Source organism: Rhinoraja longicauda, chromosome 1 (assembly GCF_053455715.1).
Source record: "Rhinoraja longicauda isolate Sanriku21f chromosome 1, sRhiLon1.1, whole genome shotgun sequence".
NCBI classification, from domain to species: domain Eukaryota; kingdom Metazoa; phylum Chordata; class Chondrichthyes; order Rajiformes; family Arhynchobatidae; genus Rhinoraja; species Rhinoraja longicauda.
In genome coordinates, this window is record NC_135953.1 from 68,322,992 (window position 1) to 68,338,608 (window position 15,617).

Here is a 15,617-nt window from a genome sequence, read left to right on the forward strand (position 1 = left end):
CCCACTCTCTCTCCCCCCCACTCTCTCTCTCCCCCCACTCTCTCTCCCCCCCACTCTCTTCTCTCCCCCCCCACTCTCCTCTCTCCCCCCACTCTCTCTCCCCCCACTCTCTCTCTCCCCCCACTCTCTCTCCCCCCCACTCTCTCTCTCCCCCCCACTCTCTCTCCCCCCCACTCTCTCTCCCCCCCACTCTCTCTCCCCCCCCCACTCTTCTCCCCCCCCACTCTCTCCCTCCCCCCACTCTCTCTCCCCCCCACTCTCTCTCCCCCCCACTCTCTCTCCCCCCCACTCTCTCTCCCCCCCACTCTCTCTCCCCCCACTCTCTCTCCTCCCCCACTCTCTCTCCCCCCCACTCTCTCTCCCCCCCCACTCTCTGCTCTCCCCCCACTCTCTCTCTCCCCCACTCTCTCTCTCTCCCCCCACTCTCTCTCCCCCCCACTCTCTCTCTCCCCCCCACTCTCTCTCCCCCCCCACTCTCTCTCCTCCTCTCCCCCACTCTCTCTCCCCCCCCCACTCTCTCCTCTCCCCCCCACACTCTCTCTCTCTCCCCCCCACTCCTCTCCCCTCCCACTCTCTCCCCCTCACACTCTCTCTCCCCCCACTCTCTCTCCCCCACTCTCTCTCTCCCCCCCACTCTCTCTCCCCCCCACTCTCCCCCCCACTCTCCACCCCCTCTCTCCCCCCACTCTCTCTCCCCCCCACTCTCTCTCCCCCCCACTCTCTCCCCCCACTCTCTCCCCCCCCACTCTCTCCCCCCCACTCTCTCTCCCCCCACTCTCTCTCCCCCCCTCCTCTCCCCCCACTCTCTCTCTCCCCCCACTCTCTCTCTCCCCCCCACTCTCTCTCTCCCCACTTCTCCCTCCCACTCTCTCTCTCTCTCCCCACCTCTCCCCCCCACTCTCTCTCCCCCCCACTCTCTCTCCCCCACTCTCCACTCCCCCACCACTCTCCTCCCCCCACTCTCTCACTCCCCACTCTCCTCCCCCACTCTCTCTCCCCCCCACTCTCTCTCTCCCCCCCCACTCTCTCTCTCCCCCCCACTCTCTCTCTCCCCCCCACTCTCTCTCTCCCCCCTCTCTCTCTCTCCCCCCCACCCTCTCTCTCTTCCCCCACTCTCTCTCTCCCCCCAACTCTCTCTCCTCCCCCTCACTATCTCTCCCCCCCCCACTCTCTCCCCCCACTCTCTCTCTCCCCCCCACTCTCTCTCTCTCTCCCCCCACTCTCTCTCCCCCCTCCACTCTCTCTCTCCCCCCCCACTCTCTCCCCCCCCACTCTCTCTCTCCCCCCCACTCTCTCTCTCCCCCCCCACTCTCTCCCCCCCACTCTCTCTCTCCCCCCACTCTCTCCCCCCACTCTCTCTCCCCCCACTCTCTCTCTCCCCACTCCCTCTCCTCCCTCCCACTCTCTCTCTCCCTCCCACTCTCTCTCCTCCCTCCCACTCTCTCTCCTCCCTCCCACTCTCTCTCCTCCCTCCCACTCTCACTCTCCCCCCCACTCTCTCTCTCTCCCCCCCCACTCTCTCTCTCTCCCCCACTCTCTATCCCCCCCCCACTCTCTCTCTTCCCCCCCACTCTCTCTCTCCCCCCCACTCTCTCTCCCCCCACTCTCTCTCTCTCTCTCTCTCCCCCACTCTCTCTCCCCCCCCACTCTCTCTCCCCCCCCCACTCTCCCCCCCCCACTCTCACCCCCCACTCTCTCCCCCCCCACTCTCTCTCCCCCCCCACTCTCTCCTCCCCCCCACTCTCTCTCCCCTCCCCCCTCCCACTCTCTCTCCCCCCCCCCCACTCTCTCTCCCCCCACTCTCTCTCTCCCCCCACCACTCTCTCTCTCCCCCCCACTCTCTCTCTCCCCCCCCACTCTCTCTCTCCCCCCCACTCTCTCACTTCCCCCCACTCTCACTCTCTCCCCCCACTCTCTCTCTCCCCCCTCCCACTCTCTCTCCCCTCCCACTCTCTCTCCCCCCCCACTCCTCTCCCCCCCACTCTCTCTCCCCCCCCACTCTCTCCTCCCCCCCCACTCTCTCTCTCCCCCCCACTCTCTCTCTCTCCCCCCCACTCTCTCTCTCCCCCCACTCTCTCTCTCCCCCCCACTCTCTCTCTCCCCCCCACTCTCTCTCTCCCCCCCACTCTCTCTCCCCCCCCCACTCTCTCTCTCCCCCCCACTCACTCTCTCCCCCCCACTCTCTCTCCCCCCCACTCTCTCTCTCCCCCCCACTCTCTCTCTCCCCCCCACTCTCTCTCTCCCCCCACTCTCTCTCTCTCTCCCCCCCACTCTCTCTCTCCCCCCCCACTCTCTCTCTCCCCCCCACTCTCTCTCCCCCACTCTCACTCTCTCTCTCCCCCCCACTCTCTCTCTCCCCCCCACTCTCTCTCTCCCCCCCCCACTCTCTCCCCCCCCCACTCTCTCCCCCCCCCACTCTCTCCCCCCCCCACTCTCTCTCCCCCCCCCACTCTCTCTCCCCCCCCACTCTCTCTCTCCCCTCACTCTCTCCCCCCCACTCTCTCTCCTCCCTCCCACTCTCTCTCCTCCCTCCCACTCTCACTCTCCCCCCCACTCTCTCTCTCCCCCCACTCTCTCTCTCCCCCCACTGTCTCTCTCCCCCCACTGTCTCTCTCCCCCCCCCACTCTCTCTCTCCCCCCCACTCTCTCTCTCCCCCCCACTCTCTCTCTCCCCCCCACTCTCTCTCTCCCCCCACTCTCTCTCCCCCACTCTCTCTCTCTCCCCCCCACTCTCTCTCTCTCTCCCCCCACTCTCTCTCTCTCTCTCTCCCCACTCTCTCTCCCCCTCCCACTCTCTCTCCCCCTCCCACTCTCTCCCCCCCCCCCACTCTCACCCCCACTCTCTCACCCCCCACTCTCTCACCCCCCACTCTCTCTCCCCCCCCACTCTCTCTCCCCCCCACTCTCTCTCTCTCTCTCTCTCTCTCTCCCCCTCCCACTCTCTCTCCCCCCCACTCTCTCCCCCCCACCCACTCTCTCTCTCCCCCCCACTCTCTCTCTCCCCCCCACTCTCTCTCTCCCCCCCACTCTCTCTCTCCCCCCCACTCTCTCTCTTCCCCCCCCACTCTCTCTCTCCCCCCACTCTCTCTCTCCCCCCCACTCTCTCTCTCCCCCCCACTCTCTCTCTCCCCCCCACTCTCTCTCTCCCCCCCCACTCTCTCTCTCCCCCCCCACTCTCTCTCTCCCCCCCACTCTCTCCCCCCCACTCTCTCCCCCCCCACTCTCTCCCCCCCCCCCACTCTCCCCCCCCACACTCTCTCCCCCCACTCTCTCTCCCCCCACTCTCTCTCCCCCCACTCTCTCTCCCCCACTCTCTCTCCCCCCACTCTCTCTCCCCCCACTCTCTCTCCCCCACACTCTCTCCCCCCACTCTCTCTCCTCCCCACTCTCTCTCACCCCCACTCTCTCCCCCCCACTCTCTCTCTCCCCCCCACTCTCTCTCTCTCCCCCACTCTCCACCCCACTCTCTCTCCCCCCCTCCACTTTCTCTCCCCCCTCCACTCTCTCTCCCCCCCCACTCTCTCTCCCCCCCCACTCTCTCTCCCTCCCACTCTCTCTCCCCTCCACTCTCTCTCTCTCCCCCCACTATCTCTCCCCCCACTATCTCTCCCCCCCACTCTCTCTCCCCGCCACTCTCTCTCTCCCCCCCACTCTCTCTCTCTCCCCCCCACTCTCTCTCTCCCCCCCCCACTCTCTCTCTCTCCCCCCCACTCTCTCTCCCCCCCACTCTCTCTCTCTCCCCCCCCCCACTCTCTCTTTCCCCCCCACTCTCTCTCTCTCCCCCCCACTCTCTCTCTCCCACTCTCTCTCCCCCCCCCACTCTCTCTCTCCGCCCCCACTCTCTCTCTCCCCCCCACTCTCTCTCCCCCCCCGCTCTCTCTCTCCCCCCATTCTCTCTCTCCCCCCCACTCTCTCTCCCCCCCCACTCTCTCTCTCCGCCCCCCCACTCTCTCCCCCCCCCACTCTCTCTCCCCCCCGCTCTCTCTCTCCCCCCCACTCTCTCTCCCCCCACTCTCTCTCCCCCCACTCTCTCTCCCCCCACTCTCTCTCCCCCCACTCTCTCTCCCCCACTCTCTCTCCCCCCCACTCTCTCTCCCCCCACTCTCGCTCCCCCCCACTCTCTCTCCCCCCACTCTCTCCCCCCACTCTCTCTCCCCCCCCACTCTCTCTCGCCCCCACTCTCTCTCCCCCACTCTCTCTCCCCCCACTCTCTCTCCCCCACTCTCCCCCCCACTCTCTCTCTCCCTCCCCACTCTCACTCTCGCCCCCACTCTCTCTCTCGCCCCCACTCTCTCTCTCCCCCCCACTCTCTCTCCCCCCCACTCTCACTCCCCCCCACCCTCTCCCCCCCACTCTCTCTCCCCCCCCACACTCTCTCCCCCCCACTCTCTCTCCCCCCACTCTCTCTCCTCCCCCCACTCCTCCCCCCCACTCTCTCTGCCCCCCACTCTCTCTCCCCCCCAACTCTCTCTCCCCCCCACTCTCATCTCTCCCCCCCACTCTCTCTCTCCCCCCCACTCTCTCTCTCCCCCCCCACTCTCTCTCTCCCCCCACTCTCTCTCTCCCCCCCCACTCTCTCCCCCCCCACTCTCTCTCTCCCCCCCCACTCTCTCTCTCCCCCCCACTCTCTCTCTCCCCCCCCACTCTCTCTCTCTCCCCCCACTCTCTCTCTCCCCACTCTCTCTCCCCCTCCCATTCTCTCTCTCCCCCCCACTCTCTCTCTCCCCCCCACTCTCTCCCCCCCCACTCTCTCCCCCCCCACTCTCTCCCCCCACTCTCTCCCCCCCACTCTCTCTCTCCCCCCCACTCTCTCTCTCCCCCACTCTCTCTGTCTCCCCCCACTCTCTCTCTCCCCCCCACTCTCTCTCTCCCCCCCACTCTCTCTCTCCCCCCCCACTCTCTCTCTCCCCCCCCACTCTCTCTCTCCCCCCCCACTCTCTCTCTCTCCCCCCCCACTCTCTCTCCCCCCCCCACTCTCTCTCCCCCACTCTCTCTCTCCCCCCCACTCTCTCTCTCCCCCCCACTCTCTCTCCCCCCCACTCTCTCTCCCCCACTCTCTCTCCCCCCCACTCTCTCTCCCCCCACTCTCTCTCCCCCCCCACTCTCTCTCCCCCCCCACTCTCTCTCCCCCCCCACTCTCTCTCCCCCCCACTCTCTCTCCCCCCCCACTCTCTCTCCCCCCCCACTCTCTCTCCCCCCCACTCTCTCTCCCCCCCACTCTCTCTCCCCCCACTCTCTCTCCCCCCACTCTCTCTCCCCCCCACTCTCTCCCCCCCCCACTCTCTCCCCCCCACTCTCTCCCCCCCACTCTCTCCCCCCCCACTCTCTCCCCCCCCACTCTCTCTCCCCCCCACTCTCTCTCCCCCCCACTCTCTCTCCCCCCCACTATCTCTCCCCCCCACACTCTCTCTCCCCCCCACTCTCTCTCCCTACTCTCTCTCTCCCCCCTCCACTCTCTCTCTCCCCCCACACTCTCTCTCCCCCCACTCTCTCTCTCCCCCCCCACTCTCTCTCCCCCCACACTCTCTCTCCCCCCCACTCTCTCTCCCCCCCACTCTCTCTCCCCCCCACTCTCTCTCCCCCCCACTCTCTCTCTCTCCCCCCCACTCTCTCTCTCTCCCCCCTCCCACTCTCTCTCCCCCCTCCCACTCTCTCTCCCCCTCCCACTCTCACTCCCCCCTCCCACTCTCTCTCCCCCCTCCCACTCTCTCTCCCCCCTCCCACTCTCTCCCCCCTCCCACTCTCTCTCCCCCCCCACTCTATTTTTCCCCACCCACTCTCTCTCTCCCCTCCCACTCTCTCCCCCCCCACTCTCCCCCCCCACTCTCCCCCCCCCACTCTCTCCCCCCCCACTCTCTCTCCCCCCCCAATCTCTCTCCCCCCCACTCTCTCCCCCCCACTCTCTCCCCCCCACTCTCTCCCCCCCACTCTCTCCCCCCCACTCTCTCTCCCCTGACTCTCTCCCCCCCACTCTCTCTCTCTCCCCCCCACTCTCTCTCTCTCCCCCCTCCCACTCTCTCTCCCCCCTCCCACTCTCTCTCCCCCCTCCCACTCTCTCTCCCCCCTCCCACTCTCTCTCCCCCCTCCCACTCTCTCTCCCCCCTCCCACTCTCTCTCCCCCCCACTCTCTCTCTCCCCCCCACTCTCTCTCTCTCCCCCCCCACTCTCTCTCTCCCCCCCCACTCTCTCCCCCCCCACTCTCTCCCCCCCCACTCTCTCTCCCCCCCACTCTCTCTCCCCCCCACTCTCTCTCCCCCCCACTCTCTCCCCCCCCACTCTCTCTCCCCCCCACCTTCTCTCTCCCCGACTCTCTCCCCCCCGACTCTCTCTCTCCCCCCCCACTCTCTCTCCCCCCCCACTCTCTCTCCCCCCCACTCTCGCTCCTCCCCCCCCCCACTCTCGCTCCTCCCCCCCCACTCTCTCCCCCCACCCTCTCTTCCCCTCTCCCTCTCTCCCCCCAGTGGTGGTCTGTATTTTTTTCTGTTTTATAAATAATTGTATACATATATATATATATATATATATATATATTCCAATATTTCAAGCTGTTTTTAAAAAATTAATATTATTTATTTGTTGCCATATAAACCTAATGTAAACTAACCTAATCTAACCTAACCTAGTTTAACCTTTCCTATTCTAATGTAACATAACCTAGTCTAAACTTTTTTGAGTTTATTAAATTTATAAAACTCACGCCTCTTTATTTTTTCCTACGGCCTGCAAAAATGTGCCAAATACATAATGTGGGCCTCATGCTGAAAAGTTTGGAGGCCCCTGATTTGGGTGATGGAATTGGAAGTAACACTACCAAGTTTGCAGATGACACAAAGCTGGGTGGCAGTGTGAACTGTGAAGGGGATGTTAGGATGTTGCAGGGTGACTTGGACAGGTTGAATGAGTGGACAGATGCAGTATAATGTAGATAAAAGTGAGGTTACCCAGTTTGGCGGCAAAAATAAGGAGGCAAATTATTATCTCAATGGTGTCAGATTAGGTAAAGGGGAAGTGCAACGAGACCTTGGTGTCTTTGTACACCAGTCACTGAAAGTAAGCATGCAGGTACAGCAGGCAGTGAAGAAAGCTAATGGCATGTTGACCTTCATAACGAGAGGATTTGAGTACAGGAGCAAAGTCGTCCTTCTGCAGTTGTATAGGGCCCTGGTGAGACCACATCTGGAATATTGTGTGCAATTTTGGTCTCCTAATTTGAGGAAGGATGTCCTTGCTATTGAGGCAGTGCAGCGTAGGTTCGCGAGGTTAATCCCTGAGATGGAGGGATTGTCATATGGGGAAAGATTAGAAATACTAGGCTTGTATTCACTGGAGTTTAGAAGGATAAGAGGGGATCTTATAGAGACGTATAAAATCATAAATGGACTAGACAAGCTGGATACAGGAAAAATGTTCCCAATGTTGGGGGAATCCAGAACCAGGGGACACAGTCTAAGAATAAAGGGGAGGCCATTTAAAACTGAGGTGAGAAGAAACTTTTTCACCCAGAGAGTTGTGAATTTGTGGAATTCTCGGCCACAGAAAGCAGTGGAGGCCAATTCACTGGATGAATTTAAAAGAGAGTTAGATAGAGCCCCCGGAGCTAGTGGAATCAAGGGATATGGTGAGAAGGCAGGCACAGGTTACTGATTGTAGATGATCAGCCATGATCACAATGAATGACGGTGCTGGCTCAAAGGGCCAAATGGCCTCCTCCTGCACCTATTTTCTATGTTTCTATGAATAAGAAAGATGCTGACCACTGGGTTACGTAAGCATGGAGTTATATAGTATTTGTGATGAATAAGACGTGGTGGCATACACTGAATTAAATCACTGCCTCTAAATCTTAGTGAGGTTTGAAACTCACTGATTCTTTTTTTCTTGTATGTATTCCGTCAATAAAGATTTAAAACTCCAAGAACAAAATTGTGTAATTACATTTTTTAGTTTCCATTTTAATTTCCATCACTTGCTTAGCTAATAATTTGCACTTAATTTGGAAATAAAAGTTTGACATCGTTTTTCTTATTGCCATACAGATGGTGGTTAAAACATTCATGGATATGGATCAGGACTCTGAAGATGAAAAACAACAGTATCTTCCTTTGGCCTTACATTTGGCTTCAGAATTCTTTCTCAGGAACCCCAACAAAGATGTCCGTCTGCTTGTGGCATGCTGTTTGGCTGATATCTTCAGAATATATGCTCCAGAAGCTCCTTACACATCTCACGACAAACTTAAGGTGATTGCTATAGATAAATATAGATGCACGTTTGTTCAGCCATAATGCTTTATTCGTTTTAGCAGTTAACATGTTATATTTAATGAATAAATTCCTGTCTTCCCTATCACAATGCTTGCATTTCTACTGGACTGCAATGCTGACATTAGTTATTCTGCTTAGGCTTGTGCTCCTTGGTCAACTCTCCTTCTGTTGTAGAAGAGGTTAAAGGAAGCAAGGATATGAGATATTTATTTGTGAATAAGGTGGTTTTGTTTATAGGCATGAATAAACTGGAATAGGCATGTCATCTTTGATGCTGAGAGTCTGCTCAAAAATGAGTGCAAGTGGATCCTGTGTTACCCAGCCATATAGAAATGTATTTGCTTGTGGACTTCTCATCCTGTGGCCTTAGATAATGAGTTGGAGCCAACAGAAGTGTTGATATTGAAAATTAATTAGTCTGAAATTAATATTTTAGGAATATGACCATATATCTAAAGGATTGTAATATGAATCCATTCTCATTCATGACCCAAAGGAAAGGAAATCTGCTGACTTTGTGACTTCTGATCACAACATTGCCTCCTGCTTTGATTAAAAGTGATCATTTAAACCTTTTACTTGGGTTGATCATTTTAACTATGTTTCATTGCAACATTAATTGCAGAAATCTAGACAACCTGCATCTTGCTAATTTAGTATTTCAGTTTTGATTTCTTGAAGTCTATATTGTAGATATTTTGCCACTGTGACATTAGAATAGAGCATTCATTTTCACCACAAATCTTTTGAGGAAGCACTTCAAATGATTTTACAAATGTTTGAACTATTTTTCACCTGAATTTTGGCTATAATTCACAGGATATTTTCATGTTCATTACCCGGCAACTTAAGGGATTGGAGGATACCAAAAGTCCACAATTTAATAGATACTTTTATTTATTGGAGGTAAGTCTTTTAAATAAGCAAACATTGATTGTATCTTTACAACAAGATTTTTGTTATGAACAAAAATAATGAAATTTGAACTCCCTTCTGGAACTGTGCTGAAAACTCTAATGGGGATAATTGAAATTCAAAATATTCTTCATGGCATCATAATTACTGAAGTTTGCTTTTCTGATGGCACCCCTTCACAGGTTAGAAAGAAAGTGATTGAGAGAGGATCTCATTGCAATATTTGAAATCAAAGGCATATCCTGAATATTGTTCAAAAGTGGTGTGATCTAAGGACCCTAGATTGATAAAAATATTGAAATGACAATTAAGATATTAGTTCTATCTGTTATCCTCTCATTAATCTCAATAAGTATTTCTCCTCTATATTTACTGAGGAGAAAGACTGTAGGACAGAGGAACTTGGGGCAGTCAATGGATGTATCTTGAGAGCAGCCAGTGTTACCGTCGAAGAAGTACTGAAGGTACTATCGTGTATGAAAGTAGACAAATCTCCAGGGCCTGATCAGATATATCTGAGGACATTGTGGGAAACTAGAGAGGAAATGCTCTGGTTGAAATTTACGAGTCGTCTTTAAATACAGGAAGACTGGAGGGTGGCAAATGTTGCGCCTCTATACAAGAAGGGCTGCAGGGAAAATGCTGGGAACTATAGGTCGGTGAGCTTAACATCTGTAGTTGGAAAGTTACTACAGAGTATTCTGAGGGATAAAGGGCCTGTCCCACTTAGGCAATTTTAAGGCGACTGCCGACGACTAGGCAGGGTGTCACGGGCATGATCGTGAGGAGTCTTCAATGGATCTCGGCACGTTGCGGAAAAAAATTCCAGATAGAAATTTCTCGGCGACAGCTTGCTTGTCGCCAGGTATTGTAGCTTATTGCGGGCGCTGTCGCATGCTGTCCCCAGGTTTGCTAGGTTGTTGCAGGTGCATTTAGAAGCACTTAATATTAAATTAAGAAAAGGCATTTGAAGATACCAGAAGATAGTTTTATTTAACCAATTTATTTACCGTCAGGACATTTGACAGGTAGATTGGAGGCAACAGTTTGACGATCAGGTAAGCGTGGGAATTTTGCGATGTTTCCGAAAACGGTGTAATCTCTTAGCCAAGTGCTAGTTTCACAAAAAAAGTAACTTGTATTGACCTGACTCAGCATTGTCGTGGTCATTGTCGTGGGGTAAAAGAAAATTTCGGCGATCTGCTACAACTTTGACAGTCGCCAGCAGTTGCCTTAAAAATCGCGTAACTGGGACAGGCCCTTTAGTTATATAGGCATTTGGATGGGCAAGGGCCGATTAGGGATAGTCAGCATGGTTTTGTACGTGGGAGGTAGTGTCTGACAAATCTGTTTGTTTTTTGAAGATCTGACCAAAAAGGTCGATGAGGGCAGAGCTGTAGATCTTGTATACATGGATTTCAGTAAGGCATCCGACAAGGTTCCGCATGGTATGCTGCTCTGGAAGGTTAGATCGCATGGGATCCAAGGAGAGATAGCTGAATGGATAGCAAATTGGTTTCATGGAAAGAAGCAGAGGGTGATGATGGAAGGTTGCATCTTGGACTGGAGGCCTGTGACTAGTAGTGTGCCTCAGGGTTCAGTGCTGGGCCCGTTACTGTTTGTCATCTACATCAATGATTTGAATGAGAACATACAGGGCAAGATTAGCAAGTTTGCTGATGATACAAAAGTGGGTGGTTTTGCAGATAGTGAAGATCGTTGTGAAAGATTGCAGCAGGACCTGGATCGATTGGCCAGGTGGGCTGAGGAATGGTTGATGATACAGAGAAATGTGAGGTGTTGCATTTTGGGATGTCTAACAAGGGCAGGACCTACACAGTCGTTGGTAGGCCTCTGGGGAGTGTTGTAGATCAGAGGGGTCTAGGAGTGCAGGTGCATGGTTCCTTGAAGGTCAAGTCGCAGGTAGATAAGGTGGTCAAAAAGGCTTTTGGCACATTGACCTTCATCCGTCAGAGTATTGAGTATAGAAGTTGGGAGGTCATGTTGCAGTTGTATAAGACGTTGGTGGGAAAGCATTTAGAGTATTGTGTTCAGTTCTGGGCACCATATTATAGAAAATACATTGTCAAGCTGAAAAGGGTTCGGGGAAGATTTACGAGGATGTTGCCAGGACTAGAGGGTCTGAGCTATAGGGAGAGGTTGTGTAGGTTGGATCTCTATTCCTTGGAGTGCAGGAGGATGAGGGGTGATCTTATAGAGGTGTATAAAATCATGAGAGGAATAAATTGGGTAGATGCACAGAATCTCTTGTCCAGAATAGGGGAATCGAGGACCAGAGGACATAGGTTCAAGATGAAGGGGGAAAGATTTAATTGGAATCTGAGGGGTTACTTTTTCCACACAAAGGGTGGTGGGTGTATGGAACAAGCTGCCAGAGGAGGCAGTTGAGGCTGGGACTATCCTAACGTTTAAGAAACAGACAGGAATTCTCTGCTCAGAAGGCAGTGGAGGCCAATTCTCTGAATGCATTCAAGAGAGAGCTAGATAGAGCTCTTAAGGATAGCGGAGTCAGGGGGTATGGGGAGAAGGCAGGAACGGGGTACTGATTGAGAATGATTAGCCATGATCACATTGAATGGCGGTGCTGGCTCGAAGGGCCAAATGGCCTCCTCCTGCACCTATTGTCTATTGTCTACATGGACATGACAAATTTGGAGGGAGATGGACCAAACGCAGGCAGGTGGACTAGTTAGCCAATGTGGGCAAGTTGGGCCGAAGGGCCTGTTTCCACACTGTATCACTATATTTATTGATGGGTAAAATATTGAGTGGGTATTACTGCTTCAAAATAAAGTTGGCTACAAAAATTGGATTATTAAAGGTCTTGCAGTATTAGTATTTTTGGATGAAAAAAACTTGTGTTTTAATTATCCATAAATGATTTACAGTAAAGGGTTATCATTGATCAAATGCATCCACAAGTAAATCACTTGCTTTTAGCAAAATAATTCATCATTATTGCAATTGGTTCCTATGGATCCACTTAACATTTAGAATAAAATTCAGTGTTTTATAAAAGTGTATAGGATGAAAATCAATTTTGGTAGATAAAATAAATTTGAACTATTATTCATGCAGCAGTAGAATAGAAAACAGATGTTGCACATTGTTAACATTTTACCAATACTTAAACAAGGAGTCTATTTATTTAGTCTATTAAGCATTCATCTATATGGTTTGAGGCTGTATCTCACTCTAGGTAGCCCAAATACAGGACCAAGCAAGGGGTTGCCAATTTTCAAATCCCTTATAGGACAACATTTAAAAAGTAATCATCAGTAAGCTGTCAAGCAGGCATATTTTCATCACAACTATGTCTATTATTTAAATCCAGATATTCGGGTACCTGGTCCCTTAGTTTTTTACTCGCATTCCCATTTGATATACTGATGGTCAGTTGTCTAATTCAAGTAACTTTTCTTGAAACTGAGGAGTCATGAGCAATATCTATCGCATTTCTGTGCCAACTTATTATTTTGGCATGGGAACCACTGACTTCTGGAAATCTTAGTTTCTCAAAAACAATACTTAAATATTTACCCAATCTTCTGCATCAAATGCAATTACTCTCCCTAACTTATTTCAGACTGCATACCATTTTCTGTTTGCTTATTGTCCATCATTGTTTCCCTGGATCTGTTTTTAATGGAATGCAATCCTAATTGAACTTGCCAATAAGAAAAACGGAATGCTGGAAATTACCTTTCGTCAGAGCTGAGGCTCTTTACAGATGCTCTCTAACCTGTTCAGCATAACTAGTATTTTCTGGTTTTGTCTCAGATTTGCACATTCTGTATTTTTTGTGTGATTTGATTGCTGTATAAAAAGACATGTTTAGTTCCTTTTGGAGTATTGTCCAATTCTGAAAGGAGTGCGATTGAACTTCAAAGGAAAATTTGAGAGATAATTAAAGGTAGAAAAATATAGGGAAAGAACAGGAGTAACTGTTTTGCTTTTAGCCATCTCAATATTATTCTAGTCAATGAATTCTATAATTAGATATATTTTAATTTTTTTAATCTTTTTTAAATTTGTCTTTTGCACTGCAGCGTTGCTTTTAATAATTCTCCCACTTTGCTGAACTGCTTTTATGATTTTGTTGTTTTTAGCTTCAGTTTTATTTATTGACCCATTATAATCTATCCATATTACATATTGTAGGCTTGTTCTTATTACATAAAGTACATTCCCAATGATTTTGATATTAATGTCATAAGTGATAAAGGCATAATTAGGCTATTCAGCCTGTCATCTGTCTACTCCTCCATTCAATCATTGCTGATCGATCTCTCCCTCCTAACCCTATTCTCCCCACAACCCCTGACACCCATGCTAATCAAGAATCTATTTATCTCTGCCTTAAAAATATCCATTGACTTGGAAATGTGGCAAAGAATTCCACTGATCCGCCACTCTCTGGCTAAAGAAATGAGCTCAGTTTTTTTGGTTTATTTCTCATTGCTTTGAAGTTTCCAGTACTTAATTAAAAAAATATTGGGTCATTGTTTCATTTAACTTCATTTATTGTGAGTTTCAATGATTTAGAATTCTAATGGTGTTGATCACTGCTCTTGGACAGTTAAAAGGATAGAATACCTTAGAATTACCCTTTTTTTAGGCGAGAGTATTTTATTCATACAGTTTGGTCTACCTCTTTAATCAGCATTTGAGCACTATTGCACTCAATTCTAGATGTTATCTATATTATGTATAGAAATATAGGTAACATGCTTGAAACTATTGCATGAAATTCAACTGCTAGATTTTCTTTGATTTATCCATAAAATTATTTTGGGAGCACAATGTTTTATAACTAATGCTGGTGATTGACATGTAGTAAGTTTTGTACTAGATGTACTGTTGATATTGAATAATCTAATCACAAGTTTACATTTGATAATTGAAAACTAGTTAATGTTATTCTGTTTTTTTAGAACCTGGCATGGGTAAAGTCCTATAATATCTGTTTTGAACTTGAGGATTGTAATGAAATTCATATACAGCTCTTCAGGACTCTCTTCTCGGTGATAAAGTAAGATTATTGAGTACTTATGTAATCTTTTTTCCCTGCTGTGGTCAATTATTGGCGCAGTAATTTTTGGCGTATATTTCCTTTTGCTGTGGAGTTTATTTACAGTAGAATTATCTTTATTGCAACAATTATATGTGTAGCTATGGATATTTCCTGATATGCTTAATATTGCTATGATTCCCCACCAAAGAGAAATAGCTGGTGCGGTTCCCAGGACCAGCAGCAGGTCGCAGCTCCACCCGGCTCACAGACACCGCGCTGGGCCCACAGCCCCCACCAGGCAGAGTCCCACAGCACCGCTGGGTCCTACTGCCCACCCCCTACTACAGGGAACCACATCAGGTTTTCCACTGGGTCTCCCCCTTCCCCCTCTAGCCAGGCGACCCTAACTACTCCCCACATCGGTCCACATGCCCCCCTCTGCTCAGTTAACCCACCACCCCCTCACCATACATCCCCTCCTGCCTTCATCCGACCCCATTCCCCACACTTGCCGGGTGTTCACCATCCCCCCTGACCTCCCGCTTTCAGACACCAAACGGTCTGTCCTCAGCAGAGGCCTTACCCTTGTTCCCCTCCACCGCCACATCAACGAGTTCCGGGTCCACCATGACGTGGAGCTCTTCTTCCGTCTCCGAGCCTTTTTCCATGGGAAGGAGTCCTCACCCCCCAGTGATGACCCCTTCTCCCGTCTCCAGCAGACCCCCTCCTCTTGGACCCCCCCGGTTGGCCAACTACCCTCACTAGAAATTTTCTTCTCCAACTGCCGGCGCGACATTAACCGCCTCAAATTCTCCACTCCCCTGACTAACTCTAACCTCTCCTCTCCTGAACGTGCAGCCCTCCACTCTCTCTGCAACAACCCTGACTTAGTCGTCAAACCCGCTGACAAGGGAGGTGCTGTGGTAGTCTGGCGTGCTGACCTCTACCGGACTGAGGCCAGACGACAACTCTCAGACGACACCTCTTCCTACTTATCCTTGGACCATGGCCCCACTGACAAACACCAGAGCTTAACCATCTGCACCATCACGGACCTCACCATTTTCGGCGATCTACCCTCTAATGCCTCCAAACTTATCGTTCCCCAGCCCCGCAAGGCCCGATTTTACCTCCTACCTAAAATCCATAAACAGAACTGTCTCGGCAGACCCATTGTCTCTGCCTGCTCATGTCCCACTGAACTTATTTCCACCTACCTCAACTCCATCCTATCCCCCCTGGTTAAATCCCTCCCCACCTACGTCCAAGACACCTCACATGCTCTTCATCTCCTCGATAACTTCCGTTTTCCAGGCCCCCACTCCCTCATCTTTACCATGGATGTCCAGTCACTCTACACTTCCAACCCCCACAAGGATAGTCTCGAAACCCTCCGTTTCTTC

The 15,617-nt window shown here is 51.6% G+C and overlaps 1 protein-coding gene across 6 annotated transcripts in view; it reads left to right on the top strand.

The window, feature by feature from the left end:
- The window catches only part of pds5a (PDS5 cohesin associated factor A), a 163,786-nt gene that overhangs the window by 41,457 nt on the left and 106,712 nt on the right, over positions 1-15,617 (top strand). For all 6 annotated transcript variants that reach the window (XM_078399742.1, XM_078399715.1, XM_078399706.1 and 3 more), the window contains exons 3-5: positions 8,037-8,240; positions 9,084-9,170; positions 14,135-14,232. In XM_078399742.1, coding sequence (XP_078255868.1) covers positions 8,037-8,240; positions 9,084-9,170; positions 14,135-14,232 — 389 coding nt within the window. The remainder of the gene's footprint in view (positions 1-8,036; positions 8,241-9,083; positions 9,171-14,134; positions 14,233-15,617) is intronic.